The sequence below is a fragment of the Elephas maximus genome, chromosome 16, assembly GCF_024166365.1.
Source record: "Elephas maximus indicus isolate mEleMax1 chromosome 16, mEleMax1 primary haplotype, whole genome shotgun sequence".
Classification (NCBI taxonomy): domain Eukaryota; kingdom Metazoa; phylum Chordata; class Mammalia; order Proboscidea; family Elephantidae; genus Elephas; species Elephas maximus.
In genome coordinates this window covers 6,930,606-6,946,551 of record NC_064834.1, presented here as the reverse complement: position 1 = coordinate 6,946,551, position 15,946 = coordinate 6,930,606, and the positions used below count along the sequence as shown (strand labels likewise).

Genomic DNA, 15,946 nt, shown 5'->3' with positions numbered 1-15,946 from the left:
AAATCCTGTTGCTACAGCCAGGTTAAATTCCAAGGCTCACTCTCAATGAGTTGGGTAACATTTTTTTTAATTGATAAAATATATACAGCATAAAATTTGCAAGTTTATCCATTGCAAGTGTACAACTCAGTAGCATTAGTTCTATTCACAATGCTGTGCAACCATTACTACTGTTTATTTCTAAAACTTTTTCATGAAGGGCAATGTTTTTTGAGTACTAATAGTGTGACAAATGTGGGACTAGCATGCGTGGTGACATTAGGCAATGACTGTCTTATTCTCATATGTCTTAGGAAAATACGAAACAAACCAAGCCTGTGATTTCCAATTTATTCTTGCATAGGAAGATTTTTTTTTTTAATGAATTGCTCTAGATAAATAAGCTCAGGTGTAGTGTAGACACAACAAAGTTGTGAAGGTGGTCCCTATGTGTCTGAAGCTTAGGGAATATGTCCCTATTTTACCTTATAGATACCCTTCCTCTCTTTCATCTAGAACAATGTCAAGACTTCGTCAATCTCAGCGGCCACTTTAATTTTTATTTACTAGGAACATCCTGTGCAATGTGTTGGTAAAGGATGCATTCAGAAAAAAGTTAGTGAAATTTCTTTCTTGAATGTTTCCCTGAATAGTATTGTTCCCAAAGTATTTTCCCTAATTAAGTAAATGACTTAATACAAACAGAAACGAGGCAGTTGGTGTACTCAGTCCTATTAAGAAACTTAGAAGCCATCTTAAAATGTTCAGTGGAAATTGCAAATAGAGTATTTTGAAAAGGCTTTTCAAATGTCCATCATGGAATCAGAATATAAATCTCCTCTTTGTAAAGAGAAACACAAAATGGTAACTATAGATTCTCATTGCCCAGCCTTGATTAACCAAAAAACCAAAACCAAACCCAATGCCGTCGAGTTGATTCTGACTCATAGCGATCCTACAGGACAGAGTAGAACTGCCCCATAGTTTCCAAGGAGTGCCTGGTGGATTCATACTGCCAACCTTTTGGTTAGCAGCCATAGCACTTAACCACCACGCCACCAGGGTTTGCCCCTTGACTAACACGGAAGCATCATTCACCATTTGATGTGGACAAGGAGCCTTGCAGAGAGAAGGGTCTCACAGACTTAAAAATATTGTTACTCAGCTGCCCTGCGAGCAATGTTTTCTCTGTGCTGACGGGAAAGGGAAGGATAAATGGTATTTACAACACAGGCAGCCTGAACTAAGAGCTTTGATTAAGGAAGCTCCACCAAGGGCCCTGGCAAGACTAAAATATGATGGCACTGTTCTTTAGCCAGTTGTACGTTCTCTGTTGTACTCTCAGACCCTCAATGGAAAGACATAAGGACTCTCTGAAATGGGAAGTTTTTGCTAAAGAATCTCTTTACACATCTCGAATGTGATCTCTCAAACCCAAGAGTTGTGTTAACACCATGGCTTATAAGACATGTTTACTTGGATTGCATAGAGCCCTGAACATGTTAAATGTAGGAAATAATGTTAGTTTATATGTTGGGCATGTTATAACTTAAGCTGTGAGGTCGCTGGTTTGTGTGTTTCTTTATTGTTGTTCTTCTTCCAAACTGTACGTGCTCTGGAAATCTTTAGGGTCGGGGGAAGAGATGGATAAAAAAGTTTAGTCTGTTCCCCCAACAGCTACTTTCATCAAGATGCCTTTTCTAATCTAAATTCAACATAAAGCTCTTTCTCCCCCATTACCACCATGACTGCAACACAAAGCCAGGATGTCTCTATCCTTGTTTATTTTTGGCTTCACAGATTTACTTCCAACCTCTTGAGCTACGGGGCGGAGAGCACCCAGGGGCCAGCCAGAGTCATGCCTCTCTGGGTGATGCTGGGTAAGTTACTTCACCTCTCTGGGATGCAGCTTCTGGGTCTATAAAATGAACGGCCAGCACCTACTGCCCACTAAGATTCCCTGTGACACTAAGCCCTAATAACAGCCCAGTCAAGATGACAGGATTCAGTACATTGGACATTTTAAAAAATACCTGAATAGGAATCAGCTTTTCCTCCTCTCACTTACTACACAAACTGTATCAAATGCTGAAGGAAATGAAAATGAGGATGAAAAAGTAGACAACCCTATGATGAATAGGAGACAGCTATGCCCGCCTCCGGACTCTGCAGGAAGTGGGCTAGGCAGGCCCTGAGCGTATGGAGGAGTGAGCACCCGAAAACCGGGGCATTCCGCATGTCCTTATCAGTGAAAAACAAACTGATGTCTGAATGGTACAGGCAGCTCCACGATGGAATCTATTTGAAAAAAAGTAAAATCAAGTGTGTAACAACCTATCAAAACTGACAAATACAAAAAAACCATTGGGTTGGTGAGACAATTCACAGTGTTTTATTCCAGTTAATCCCGTTCATTCAATAACCTACCACCACCGATACTTCCGTCATAGTTACTGCTCCTTGGAGAGGGCCATTCTTGAAAAAGTCTAGGTTGGATTCTCGTAACGTTTAACCTCATGATCAAAGATCTTTTCCCTTACTTTAGCAATCCCTTAATGGCAAGAGCAACAGGGAAAGACAGAGATAGTGCAGAAATTTACGTCCATTAGAAATAATTCATGACTCATAACCTCTCAGTGTCGTATTTTTACTTGGAGCTTTTTCGGGTGCAGGGAGATTCTCATAAATGTGTGCTTAATACAAATAACCTATCCCACCCCACCATACCATGGAAGGAGAACAAGGACTGGTTTCCACTGAAAAAGCACATCAGCCTGCAGGAAAACGGCCCTAAGGGCTCCGAGCAGCAGATGGTCCCTCTACTAGGGTAAAGGGACAGAGCAAACCACCCCCCCACCCCCACAACCAGTCAGTAGTAATAAAGTATAGATAGGTGAACGGGAGAGGTAGTAACTAGCTGGGTGACCCATGGGCTAGAATCTCTAGAACAGGAATGTCTGTGTGTCTGAGTAAGCCAGGGCTGGGGAAAGACACCTACAGACTGGAGAAAGTGATAGAGAACGAAACAGTGTGAAAACAACAGGTTTCCCACCAGGGGACCCACAGAAAGCTGAGACTTCCAGTCAAGGACAGTTTGGGCTTTCCTTTGAGATGAAGGTACACTGAGTGAGTTCTGCTGTTTTCACATGAAAACTGGAGTGATACCAAATGAATGGAAAGTGGAATCAGAGATGCTCTCCTTTGTCCGCTCAATAAACACTGACGGAGTATCAGCCTACATGGCAGTGGGTCTGGGCTGAGGGGAAAATCTAGCTAAGCTGTGCTACTGACTTGAAGGAGCAATCTGGCAGTGACCACTGGACCCCAACACCAAACACACACACTCAGTGGGGTCCCTAGGGCTCTGTGTAGGGAAGGATCTGGGCATAGCACTCCCCAGTCATCTCCTTTGGGTTCTAAGCATAAACCCTGTGCCTCTATGTAAAGGGAGCTAATCTCTCAGCCTGCCCCACCCAGACACTCCCTTGTCTCCTTTCTTTCTTTGGCGTTGGAGAGTTCAGGTACTGCCTCACAGGTGCCTAATAAACGTCTGTGGAATTGATGTGCTGTGGAAAGGTCACTCTATCTTGGTCCAGAAAGATGGAAACATTTTTAAGAAAGGAGATCTAAGACGGTAGAGGAGGGGGTAAGGTGTTGTAATCAGAAGGCAGGAGCAAAGGTATGCCAACACGCAAATTCAGCGTGTGGGGGACTTGCAGGTAGCACGGATTAGCTAGAGAGAAGAGCTTTACTTAAATAGTAGCAGGAGTGATAAGTTGGAAAATTAAGATAGTATCACCCAAGTATCAGATTAAGGTGTGTCTGGACTTTATTTTGCAGGCCAGGAGGAGGACCTGAATGTGTGAGGGCAGGGGAGTGACTCTGTTTAAGCATGAGTTTGGAAAAATTAATTCTGTAGCCCAGTGAAGTGCAGAAATTAGGAGGCTGCTACCATGGTCCAGGTGGTAAGAAAGGCCTTGGAGGAGAGCAGCTGCACTGGGAATGGAAGGGATGTCCTGAAATGACAGACGAGCTTGTCCATTGTGTCCCCCCCGCCCAAAAAAAGAAACCCAGTGCCACTGAGTCAATTCCGACTCATAGCGACCCTACAGGACAGAGTAGAACTCCCCCATAGAGTTTCCAAGGAGTGCCTGGCGGATTCCAACTGCCAATCCCTTTGGCTAGCAGCCGTAGCACTTACCCACTACGCCACCAGAGTCTCCCCATCCTTCCCAGGGGGATACAAAAGAGGCAAGCACCCAAGCAACTGCTAGGTTCTTAGACCAGATGATGGGGAGAGCATCGACACAGCCAAGGACCTCAAGAAGGCAGCTCTAAGTACTCTGCCAAGAGGTTAGCCTGTGGAATTGAAGTGCTAAAATCTTTCCTTATTTCTCTCATAAATAACATGTGGTCTACTCAAGCTCAACCACAGCATATGAAAGAATAATGAGTAAGTAAACCCAAAAAAACCCAAACCCGTTGCTGTCAATTCGATTCCAACCTACAGTGACCCTAGAGGACAGAGCAGTACCACCCCATGGGGTTTCCAAGGAGCAGCTGGTGGGTTCAAACTGCTGACATTTTAGTCAGCAGCCAAGCTCTTAACCACTATGCCACCAGGGCTCCAATGAATAACTAGAGGGTCTTAGATAGCTTTGAAAGAAAGAAACTTTCTATAAAGTAGAAAGATTGAGTAAACGCTGCACCACCATTCCCCCTGCCCTAAAAAAAAAAAAAACGTGGGGTCAAATGTCAAAGTGTAGAGAAAGATTTAACATGTCTTCTTTAAGTCTGCTTTTGGCGCTTTGGTCTGTAAGCAATCAAGATGGAGAGAGATGCTATCCCAAAGAGGAAAGTCTGTATGAACCAGAGTAGCTGAGCCCGGCCATCTGAGATGCCTTTATACCTAAAAAGGAAAAAAAAAAAAAAAGAATTTTAATCTTGTGGTTGAAGAGGAATTACTGCCTTTTTATTTTATTTACTCCTTCCATCTATTCTCACTTGGCTTACTTTGTTGTTTTTCCCTGGATTCTAAACTTGAACGGTTAGTTCATTCATTTTCTATCTTTCTTGCATTTAAAATGGTGCATTTTGCACTCAGAAACCAGTCTTGTTATTGCCCAGGGCATCTGTATTACACAATCGCTCCTCATGTGATTCTAACATGCAGAAACGGTTAAGAAGCAGTGCTTTAAAGATGGACCAGATATGAATCCTAGCTTGGCCACTGACCAGGCTGTGACACTGCACAAGTCACTCAATCTCTCTCAGAATCAGTTTCCTCATTTGAAAAATAGGAGTAATAGTACCTACCTCACCAAGTTTTGAGATGATTTATGAGATAATATACACAAACTGCTTAGTATAGCCTGGCATATAGTAATAATAAACGCCTGCTTATATAGTCTTTCAAATTAAACCACCTAAAACAAAGTCCACGAGAGCCAAAGTATAACCTTGAGTATACCCCATCTGAATTTAGAGACCATCTCAAAAATAAATTTGACACATTGAACATTAACAATTGAAGACCAGAGGAGTTGTGGGATGACTTCATACATGAAGAAAGCAAAAGGTCATTAAAAGGACCGGAAAGAAAGAAAGACCAAAACGGATGTCAAAAGAAATTCTGAAACTTGCTCTCGAACGTAGTATTCTATGTTGCTAAAGCAAATGGAAGAAACGATGAAGTAAAAGCGCTGAACAGAGGATTTCGAAGGGCAGCTCGAGAAGACAAAGTGAAGTATTAATAATGAAATGTGCAAAGATCTGGAGTTAGAAAACCAAAAGCCAAGAACACACTCGGCATTTCTCAAGCTGAAAGACCTGAAAAAAAAAATTCAAGCCTCAAGTTGCAATATTGAAGGATTCAACGGGCAAAATATTGAACAACATGGGAAGCACCAAAAGAAGGCGGGAGGAATATACAGAGCTTGTTGACCTTCAACCATTTCAACCATCTTCCATATGATCAAGAACCGATGGTGCTAAAAGAAGAAGTGTAAGCTGTCCTGAAGTCATCGGAGAAAAACGAGCCTCTAGGAATTGACAGAACACCAATTAAGATGTTTCAACAAACAGAAGCAATGCTGTTAAGCGCTCACTTGTCTGTGCAAAGAAATTTGGAAGACAATTACCTGGCCAACCAACTGGGAGAGATCCACGTGTGCCCATTTTAAAGAAAGGTGATCCAATGGGATGTGTAAATTAATCAACAACATTGATATCACATACAAGTGAAATTTTGCTGAAGATAATTAAAAAATGGTTGCAACATCACATCAACAGGGAACTGCCAGAAACTCAAGCTGGATTCAGAAGAGGACGTGGAACAAGGGATGTCATTGCTGAGGTCAGACGGATGCTGGCTAAAAGCAGAGAATACTGGAAAGACGTTCACTTGTTTTTTATTGACTATACAAAGGCATTCGACTGTCTGGATTGTAACAAATTATGGATGACATCACAAAGAATGGGAATTCCAGAACACTTAACTGTACTCATGAGAAGCCTGTACATAGATCAAGAGGCAGTGGTTCGAACAGAACAAGGGGATACTGCACGGTTTAAAACCAGGAAAAGTGTGCATCAGAGTTGTATCCTTTCACTATACTTACTAAATCTATATGCTGAGCAAATAATCCAAGAAAAGGACTATATGAAGAAGAAACATGGGATCAGGAATGGAGGAAGACTCACTGACAACCTGTGTTATGCAGATGACACAACCTTGCTTGCTGAAAGGGAAGATGACTTGAAGTCCTTACTGATGAAGATCAAAGACTACAGCCTTCAGCACAGATTACACCTCAACATAAAGAAAACAAAAATCCTCACACCTGGACCAATAACCAACTTCATGATAAATGGGGAAAAGATGGAAGTTGTCAAGGATTTCATTTGACTTGGATCCACAATCAACATCCGTGGAAGCAGTAGTCAAGAAATCAAAAGATGTACCATGTAGGGCAAATCTGCTGCAGAAGACTTCTTTAAAGTGTTAAAAAGCAACAATGTTACTTTGGGGACTACATCTAACCCAAGCTGTGATATTTTCAATCACCTCATATGCATGCGAAAGATAGACAATGAATAAGGAAGGCTGAAGAAGAACTGATGCATTTGAACTGCGGTATTGGTGAAGAATACTGAATAAACCATGGACTGCCAGAAGAAAGAACAAATCTGTCATAGAAGTACAGCCAGAATGCTCCTTAGAAACGAGGATGCCAAGACTTTGTTTCACGTACTTTGGACATGTTATCAGGAGGGACCAGACACTGGAGAAGGACATCATGTTTGGTAAAGTACAGAGTCAGTGGAAAAGAGGAAGGCCCTCAACGAGGTGGACTGACACAGTGGCTGCAACAATGAGCTCAAGCATAACCATTTTAAGGATGGCGCAGGACTGTGCAGCCTTTCGTTCTGTTGCACGTGGGGTCGCTAGGAGTCGGAGCTGACTCAACGGCACCTAACAACAACACAAATGGGTAAAAAAGGCCAGACAACCCATTAGAAGTGTGTTAGTTGCTCTGACAGGGATCACAATAGAGGGTCCCAGACAGAGCTGGAAAAAAATGTAAAACAACATTCTAACTCACAAAAAAAAGACCAGACTTACAGGCCTGACAGAGACTGAAGAAACCCAAGAGTATGGCCCCCGGATACCCTTTTAGCTCAGCAATGAAGTCACTCCTGAGGCTCACCCTTCATTCAAAGATTAGGCAGGCCCATAAAACAAAATGAGACCAAATGGGCACACCAGCCTGGAGGCAAGGACTAGAAGGCAGGAGGGGACAGGAAAGCCAGTATTAGGGAACCCAAGGTCGAAAAGGGAGTGTGTGGACGTGTCTGTCGTGGGGTTGGTAACCAACGTCATAAAACAACAGGTGTACTAATTGTTTAACGAGTAGCTAGTTTTTTTCTGTAAACCATCTAAAATACAATAATAATAATGATTAAAAAATTCAATAAATAGCAGAATTAAAAAAAAAGCAGTGTGTTAGTGAGGGTGTGAGGAAATGGAAACTGCCATACACTTTGGGTGGGCGTGTAGATTAGTCCCAAAGTTCTGAGGGCAATATGGCAAGAAGCCAATTAAGTGTTCATTCTTTAATCCCAAAATTCCAGATCTAAGACTTCAAGGGAATAAATATCCAACTGGGTCAAGATGTATGAAATTTATTTTGTTGCTCTATTGCTTATAATAGTAAAAAAAAAAAAAACTGGAGACTTAAAAGTCCATCAGAAGGAGGATTTATTAAATACATATATTCACATCCATACCATCGAATGTTGTTCACTAATAACATGGATAAGGTTAAGTGTATGTATTATACGTACTGACAACGGAAAAAGGCATGTGTGACAGTGGGAAGAAGTTATAGAAGAGCTCATATACGTGTATATATGTATGCATATACGTACAGCTATGTATGTATGTACATGCATATATAGACACAGTACGTGTGTGTGTGTACAGATAGATATAATTATAAATGCATAAAACTGTCCCTGAGATATGAACTAAAAACTCTTAACAGTGACTATCTTTGGGATTATGGAAGACTCTCACTCTCCATTTTATATGATTGTGCATTTTTAGCATTAAATGTATAACTATTTACAGCAAACATGTATGACTTTTGAAATGAGCAAAACAATGAAAATATTTCCGTTTTGGAAAATGAATTTATATTATCCTAGAAATGTACAGGATACTTAGAAAAGGAGAGGAAATGAAGAATTAGGATGCCACCTCGGAACAGCAGGCCCACTGAACGGCAGCGCTTGTTTCTGCATTTTTCACAGGAATGAAAGGTGGTGGCCGGGAGGGCCCAGGAGGATTTTCCTGGGGCCATCGCAACTTACTCTTCTCTACACACCTTATCTGTAGTCTTAGCTTATTTTGTCTTTTTATAAGGCTTTCTTAATTGGCGTCTCCCCTAAAGATTCCTCCAAGATTCAGGCAGATGTGAGATCATCTTTGCTTGTGAGTGTACTTTTACCTGCCCTAGAAAAAAGTCCTTTCTGTAACCTGCAAAATTTCACAACTGTCTGTCTGACCACCCAAGGCTGCCTGATCACAGGGTATATCCACATTCCAGGTACTGCCCTGTTTCTACATTCTGATTGTGTCTACTCAACATAGGAATGTTTGGATACACGGAAAACCCTTCTAGGGACTGCCTAGCAAACTGGGGTACATACACAGCAAAGATCTAGTGTCTGAACTAGGAGAACAAGAGCCATATATCATGAAGGGAAAACTCCAGAATGTAAAAAAAGTAAGAGTGAACATTCATGTTGGCTTCAAAGAGCTGCTATTAGATTTATCCCTAAGGAAAAATCTTCTTAAAATTTTTGTTGAAATGTTTTTATGTCACAAGAGACTCTAAGGGATCTTTCAAAGAAAAGTTCAACCTCCTTTTGTAAACAAGGCAGATCAAAATGGCCAGATACCATTTTTAACCTACCAAAAAAGACTTAGTAGTTTTTCCCCAACAGCACTTTCATAGCATAAAATGTATAACTTTCAACAGCAAACATGTATTACTTTATGCAATGAAAAATGGTTAAAAAATTAAAGGTTCACTGACAGAGGGTTACTTGAGCATAATGGAATTATTATGGAATATTATAGAATATTCAATTAGGAAAATGGAATATAAACTTTAAAACCATCTACACCAAAAGATCTTTAAAACATGGGCCCCTTTGCCGCAGAGTGAATTCCAACTCATAGCAACCCAGTGGGACAGAAAACTGCCCCGTAGGGTTTCCAAGGAGCAGCTGGTAGATTCAAACTGCTGACCTTTTGTTTACCAGCCAGGCTCTTAACCACTGCCCCACCAAGGCTCCTAAAACATGCAAAAGTGCTTAGTATTAAGATTATAGTAGATATAAAGCTAAACAGACGATCTAATATTACCTCTGGTGAAAACAGAATTCACCAAAATATTACAAGTAGTTAATGCTCAGGTGTGGGATGGGGGAGGCTGCAAATGCACTACATAGCTTCATTCATTCATTCATTTAAATTTATTCATTTATTTGTAATTCAAAAAGAATATTTATCCAGATTTATACTGCCCGTGACACCTTCCAACATACGAGACCGTAAAGAAATGATTTCAAGAACATGACAATAGCGACCTACCCTCTCTAGGACTGTTTCTCCTCCGCCCTTCAAACAACTGTACAGCAGCAGGATGTTAAATGTGACTCTAGTTTTCATTAAGGCTCCAAATGCTGAGAACAGAATCGGTGGCAGGCATTCCTCCACTCTCAACCGCAGGCCTGAGCTGCCCATCGCCAAGCTCAGATCTCACTGGGAGGCTGAAGAGGTCAACCGGAAAGAGGTACTAGCGTGCCGTGGTCAACCAGAAAGAGGTACTAGAGTGCTGTGACATTTCCTACCATGAGCCATGCCCAGAGAATGGCCGCAATGGAACCACTAGGAGAGCTAATCATGAGACCCTAGAATGTGGGAGATGTAGAGATGAGTATCTGATTCATACTTTAAAAGTGTAAAGACTTAGTGCAGCCGGCCTGGTGGGACAGCAAAGAGACGTGGCTGCACTGGGCACTGTGAGCATACCGGATTTTCAATGGATAAGGAAGCCACTTACCATGAGCCATACAGATCTTGTGGAAGGGCACTGGATATGGGTGCATTTAAAAGAGGCCCTGTCCCAGAGGCCTACCTGGAAGGTAGCAGTCATCTCCATAAAGAGGTAGATGGTTCTGAGGATGAAACTTTAAGTGGCATGTTGGTGGAGGTATCTGAAAGAACCATCAAGGGAACTGCAGAAGGGAGATCCCTAGTGACAGTCTCCCGAAAATCCACTACTACCTCTCTGGAAAGAAAGGGCCGGTACTGGGCACGACACACACAGGACCCAGCTGCCAGACCACAAGACAGTAGCCATTTAACCACACCCAGCACACCAAGGGGTCACAAGCCACTGTTGCTACTGAAAGCACAGAAGGAGAGAGAAGACATCAACTGCGCCCTCTTCCCCACAGCAGGCGCTCGAACCCCAGCCGGATGAGGGCAGACATTGTGAATGGAATGAGAGTTCAGGGTTCTAATAAACAGAGCGGACTGGACTTGATAATATTAGATAGTGACTGGAAAACCTATGAATCGGCCTGAGGTTTCATCCAGGGTTGGGGCAGGAGGAAGGGAACAATCCACAGGATGAGTTTACTGGAGAGGGGTGAGAAAGACGAAAGTCACTTTCTGCTCCTGTCCTAGAAAGCTCAGCTTGTTCAATAAACCGAAGATGGAGTAATGTAACCTATCTAAAGCACTTAACTGTGTCTGGCATAGTATGTACTCAATCAATATTGGTTGTTTTCATTATTAACATTTAGTAGTAATAAGGTATCTTATTTTCTATTTTTAGAGATATGACAACAATAGAGGTGACAGTTAATCAGGACCAGAAAAAAAATTAATTGTAAAGCAATTTGGTGTTACTATAACCCTCTTTTTCACACTGCATAAGCCTGAAGTACAAATATACAGAGCATCTTTTCTGCGACTCGCACATAGTACTGCCCTACCCTGGTGTCTGCTGAGTAACATCCGGTTCAGTGGTTTTCAACATGCTCTGTACCCCAAAAGTTTCTGTGGAGCTTGAAAAAATAAGATTCCTACACCTGAAGTCAGACCTACAGAACTGGGATCTCAGGGCTGGAAAGCAGACAGGCCTTATTTTGAAAAAGCTCTTCAGGTGATTCTATTTTGAAACCAGGATCAAGTCTAATCTTTTGCTTTTACTGGGGTTGTACAGAAAAAATTTTTAAATAACAAAATTCATCTGAATAGCAAAGTCATTGATTAACGCAAACAAAATGAATTCACTCATCAAATAGTTACTGAGCACTCTCCCTGGGCCAGGCTCAGTACTAGGCATGGGATTCGACTCTGCCCTGCGAGTGCTCTCAGCCTCCAAGTGCGTGAGTTTTTTTAAGTGTGGCTACTCTCAACTTAGACACCAAGAAGAACGTGACAAAGACCTCTGCGAAGACTCACTTGCATAATACCATGGCATACAAGGACTCTCCCACATGAATCAGCCAGGCAAGCCAGTACCTGGAACAAAAACAATCTAGTTGAAGGTGGTGGTTATGTGCTGATGAAATCTAACACTGAAATCTCAGAAAGAAAGGTGCCCTAACGTGAACTAGCCCCGCTCACACATAAACGCAACTGCAGGCCTGCCAGGTCCCCAGTGAGCCTGGAACTCCCACGCCCACGTCCCATTTCTGCAGATCTCCTTACCCATTGCGCATGAGGGTCTGATGGTGGGCCACCAAGTACTGAGTGAAGGAGCCCAGGGGACCCAGGTTCTGATAGGGGATACTCTGAGGCCAGAAGACAACCCACTGAAAGAGAACCAGAGGCACAGAATACCTATGAGGTCATTTAAAAGGTCAGCAAGCTTTTGCTTTTGAGAGAGACTATGAAATAATCCTGACTTTGTAAGACCATCCACACTCAGGTAAATTACTGCAGACCAAAGAAATTCTGAACAAAGTCACCTGGAACCGTGCTCTTGACTTCTATTTCTTAAAAGCTATATAGTGAGAGATTTATGCTGAGGAAACTATGTGGTTATTAGACTCAGTGCCCAGGGTGGATGGCTCCAATTCTTGACGAATTCTACCAAAAACATGATAAAAGTTATTAACCAGTTTTAAGAGTTTATGGGCCTGAGATAGCTTTTTTGCTGCATATACTATGGCTTGAGCCAAACCCCTACTTAATTTAGAACCCCTTTCTCTTTTTCTCTCTTTCTCTTCTTTCATGGTCCCTGTGTGTTGCAAGCACTTTGCAACTGCCTACTAACCTCAAGGTTGGTGGTTGGAACCCACCTACTTGCATCGCGGAAGAGAGGCCTGACAATCTCCTTCTGTAAAGGTTACAACCGAGGAAACCCTATGGAACAGTTCTACTTTGTAATATGGGGGTTTGCCACAAGTTGAAACTGATTCGATGGCAACCGGTTTGGGGTTTTTGTTTTTGTTTTCTCTTCTTTCACTTTTTCTACCCCTAAACTGGGACTGGAAACCCTGGTGGCATAGTGGTTAAGAGTTAGGCTGCTAACCAAGAGGTCAGCAGTTCAATCCACCCGATGCTCCTAGGAAAACCTATGGGGCAGTTCTACTCTGCCCTGTTGGATCACTGTGAGTCGGTATCGACTTAACCGCAACGGGTTTGTTTGTTTTTTTTGGTTTTAAACTGAGAAAGATCCACCGTGCAGAGCTGGTAAATAATTGAGACGGGTTTTGTGAAGTGCTAACGAGGACCACTGGTGGCACAGTGGTTAAGAGCTCAGCTGCTAACCACAAGGCCAGCAGTTCGAATCCAATAGCCACTCTTTGGGAACCCTATAGGGCAGTTCTACTCTGTCCTACAGGCTCACTATGAGCTGGAATCGACTCAGTGGCAACAGGTTTGACTTGGTTTAAAAGCTTAATTACACAAGGTTTTGTAGTATTACCAACTTTTCCTAAGTCTCTGTGTTGTAACTTCTGCCACCTTAGCAGAATAAATAACTAAGTACCAACAGTTCCAAAACTTATTGTGCCATTCACATGTCAGCCTAGAGCAATACTACCTTTCCCACAGTTTCACACCCAAAATTTAAATAAAACATAAAACACCACTGCATCCTTCCAAACTACAGAAATGGAGGGAGTAGCCGGCTCTACCATGTCCCAATTTGAAGTCCCTCAAAGCCTTCTTCCATTTATATTCTAACTAGTCAGAGACCCAGAATCAGAGCACAGAAATGGACCTTCGAAATTTTTCAGTTCAACACCTTCATTTTACCTATGGGGAAACCAGACAAAGACAATCAGATGTGACACCAACCCACAGAACACTGCGGGCGTAACAAAGCCCCAATCTTCAGGATCTCCTGGGCAGTATCTAAACAGCCTCACCCTCCTTCAGCATTACTGCAACATCGTTCCCAACCTACTTTTACAGACGTCTTGCCCATAATCCTTTCAGTAAACTCCCTGTTACCCAGACAGAACTTGCTCTTACCCTTGGTAGAGAGTCTCTGTCTTCTTGTTTCCACACTGATGTCTTACGTTATATCGTCTCTATCCCTTCTGACCAATTAAACCCTACTCAGCCTTTAGGTTTACTCCCGTTTTCTAAGCAACCCCAACGGCCTCAAACACTCTGCTGCCAGAAGCCCTCCCCTGAGTGACCCTATGCTAGTCCGTCAACTTGGCTTCCTCCCCCGTGAGCTCATCTCAGGCTCGGATAAGCCTCAGTAACCGTGGAGGGACAAGGACTGAAAAGCAGGCTCGCTCTAAAGAGGACACCACCCTCCGAGCCCACGGAACTTCCGCGGACACCCGTAACCTAGGCAACCGCCCGCGCACATGCGCAGAGGCGCCGTCTCCCAGGGCCCCCCGCCCCGCCGGGCCCTGGCGGCCGGCACACACGCGCCCCGCGCCCCACGCCTCACCGTGAAGCAGCCCAGCCCCAGAGCCGTGACCAGCGACGGCAGGGCTCGGGCTGTGCGGAAGTAGGCGGTCGCGGCGCCGCCGGCCCCTGACACCGCCGCCATCTTGGGAGGCCTGAACAGCGAGTCGGCGGGCGGGGAGCCGCTCCCGCCCCCACGTAGGGAGCCTGCCGGGCCGGTTCCTCAGGGCTCCTGCAGACCAGCGAGCCTGCTCGCTCCGGGCTCCGGGCTCCGGGCTCCGGGCTCCGGGCTCCGGGCTCCGGGCTCCGGGCTCCGGGCTCCGGGCTCCGGGCTCCGGGCGCGCGGGAGCCGAGACTGCGCCCGCGCCGCCCCTCGTCGCCGGTGGGAGCGGATCCCTCGCCCCGTGCACTTACCCTCGCCCCCTGGAGTTACCCTCGCCCCCTGGAGTTACCCTCGCCCCCTGCGGTTACCCTCGCCCCCTGGGGTTACCCTCGCCCCGTGCACTTACCCTCGCCCACTGGAGTTATCCTCGCCCCCTGGAGTTACCCTCGCCCCCTGGAGTTACCCTCGCCCCCTGCGGTTACCCTCGCCCCCTGGGGTTACCCTCGCCCCCTGGAGTTACCCTCGCCCCGTGCACTTACCCTCGCCCACTGGAGTTATCCTCGCCCCCTGGAGTTACCCTCGCCCCCTGGAGTTCCCCTCGCCCCCTGCGGTTACCCTCGCCCCCTGGGGTTACCCTCGCCCCCTGGAGTTACCCTCGCCCCGTGCACTTACCCTCGCCCACTGGAGTTATCCTCGCCCCCTGGAGTTACCCTCGCCCCCTGGAGTTATCCTCGCCCCCTGCGGTTACCCTCGCCCCCTGCGGTTACCCTCTCCCGGCCGCGCCCGCCGGCCCCCTGCGGTTACCGTGTAGTAGCCTATGGAGAGGGTGATGACCGTGAACCAGAACGGACTGCCCCGCCGGAAGTAGGCCCCCTTGCCTGCCGAGGTCCCCATGGCGGTAACCGCTCTCCCGGACTGTGCAGCTGAGCGCAGCTCGGCGCGGGGGGGGCGGGCCTGGGGGCGGGCCTGGGCGACGTTGGCCGCCACCCGGGAGAGGGCAGTTGCTGCTCGTTTGGAGAGCCTGAGGGCAGGAGCCGGTCTCACCACCTCGCCGAGAACGCGGATCTTGCTTGACTCCTGGCTCCCGCCTGGTCATCTTGCAGGAGGGCTCTCTTCCGGATTGTCACTTTCCCGGGTCTAAGTTGAAAGTGTGGGACTAGATGGTGCTTCATGGCTCTAATAATTGCGAGTCTGATTTTTGAACTTCAGCCCTGTGCTAGATGTCTGCCTCAGTTTCCCCATCTGTAAAATGGGGTGGAATAAATGACTTAATACCTGTAAAGCAATCGGGACAGTGTCTGGCACACGGTGCTTTTTAAGTTTTGGTGGTTAACACTGCCGAGCCTTTTACTGTAGGTGCCAGGGCCTCTGCCAAGTGCTGTGCTCTCACTGCGCAGTGGAGATTT

General features: G+C 45.1%; 1 protein-coding gene across 1 annotated transcript; it reads right to left on the bottom strand.

Moving 5' to 3' along the window:
• Positions 1-2,610: 2,610 nt before the first annotated feature.
• On the bottom strand, positions 2,611-15,619 carry TMEM254 (transmembrane protein 254). The gene is made up of 4 exons (XM_049856021.1): positions 15,345-15,619; positions 12,275-12,378; positions 12,026-12,085; positions 2,611-4,888 (listed from the first exon to the last, which is right to left on the bottom strand). The coding sequence occupies exons 1-4, from the start codon at positions 15,432-15,434 to the stop codon at positions 4,768-4,770; spliced, it is 375 nt and encodes a 124-aa protein (XP_049711978.1). The 5' UTR covers positions 15,435-15,619; the 3' UTR covers positions 2,611-4,767.
• Between the last annotated feature and the right edge of the window lie 327 nt (positions 15,620-15,946).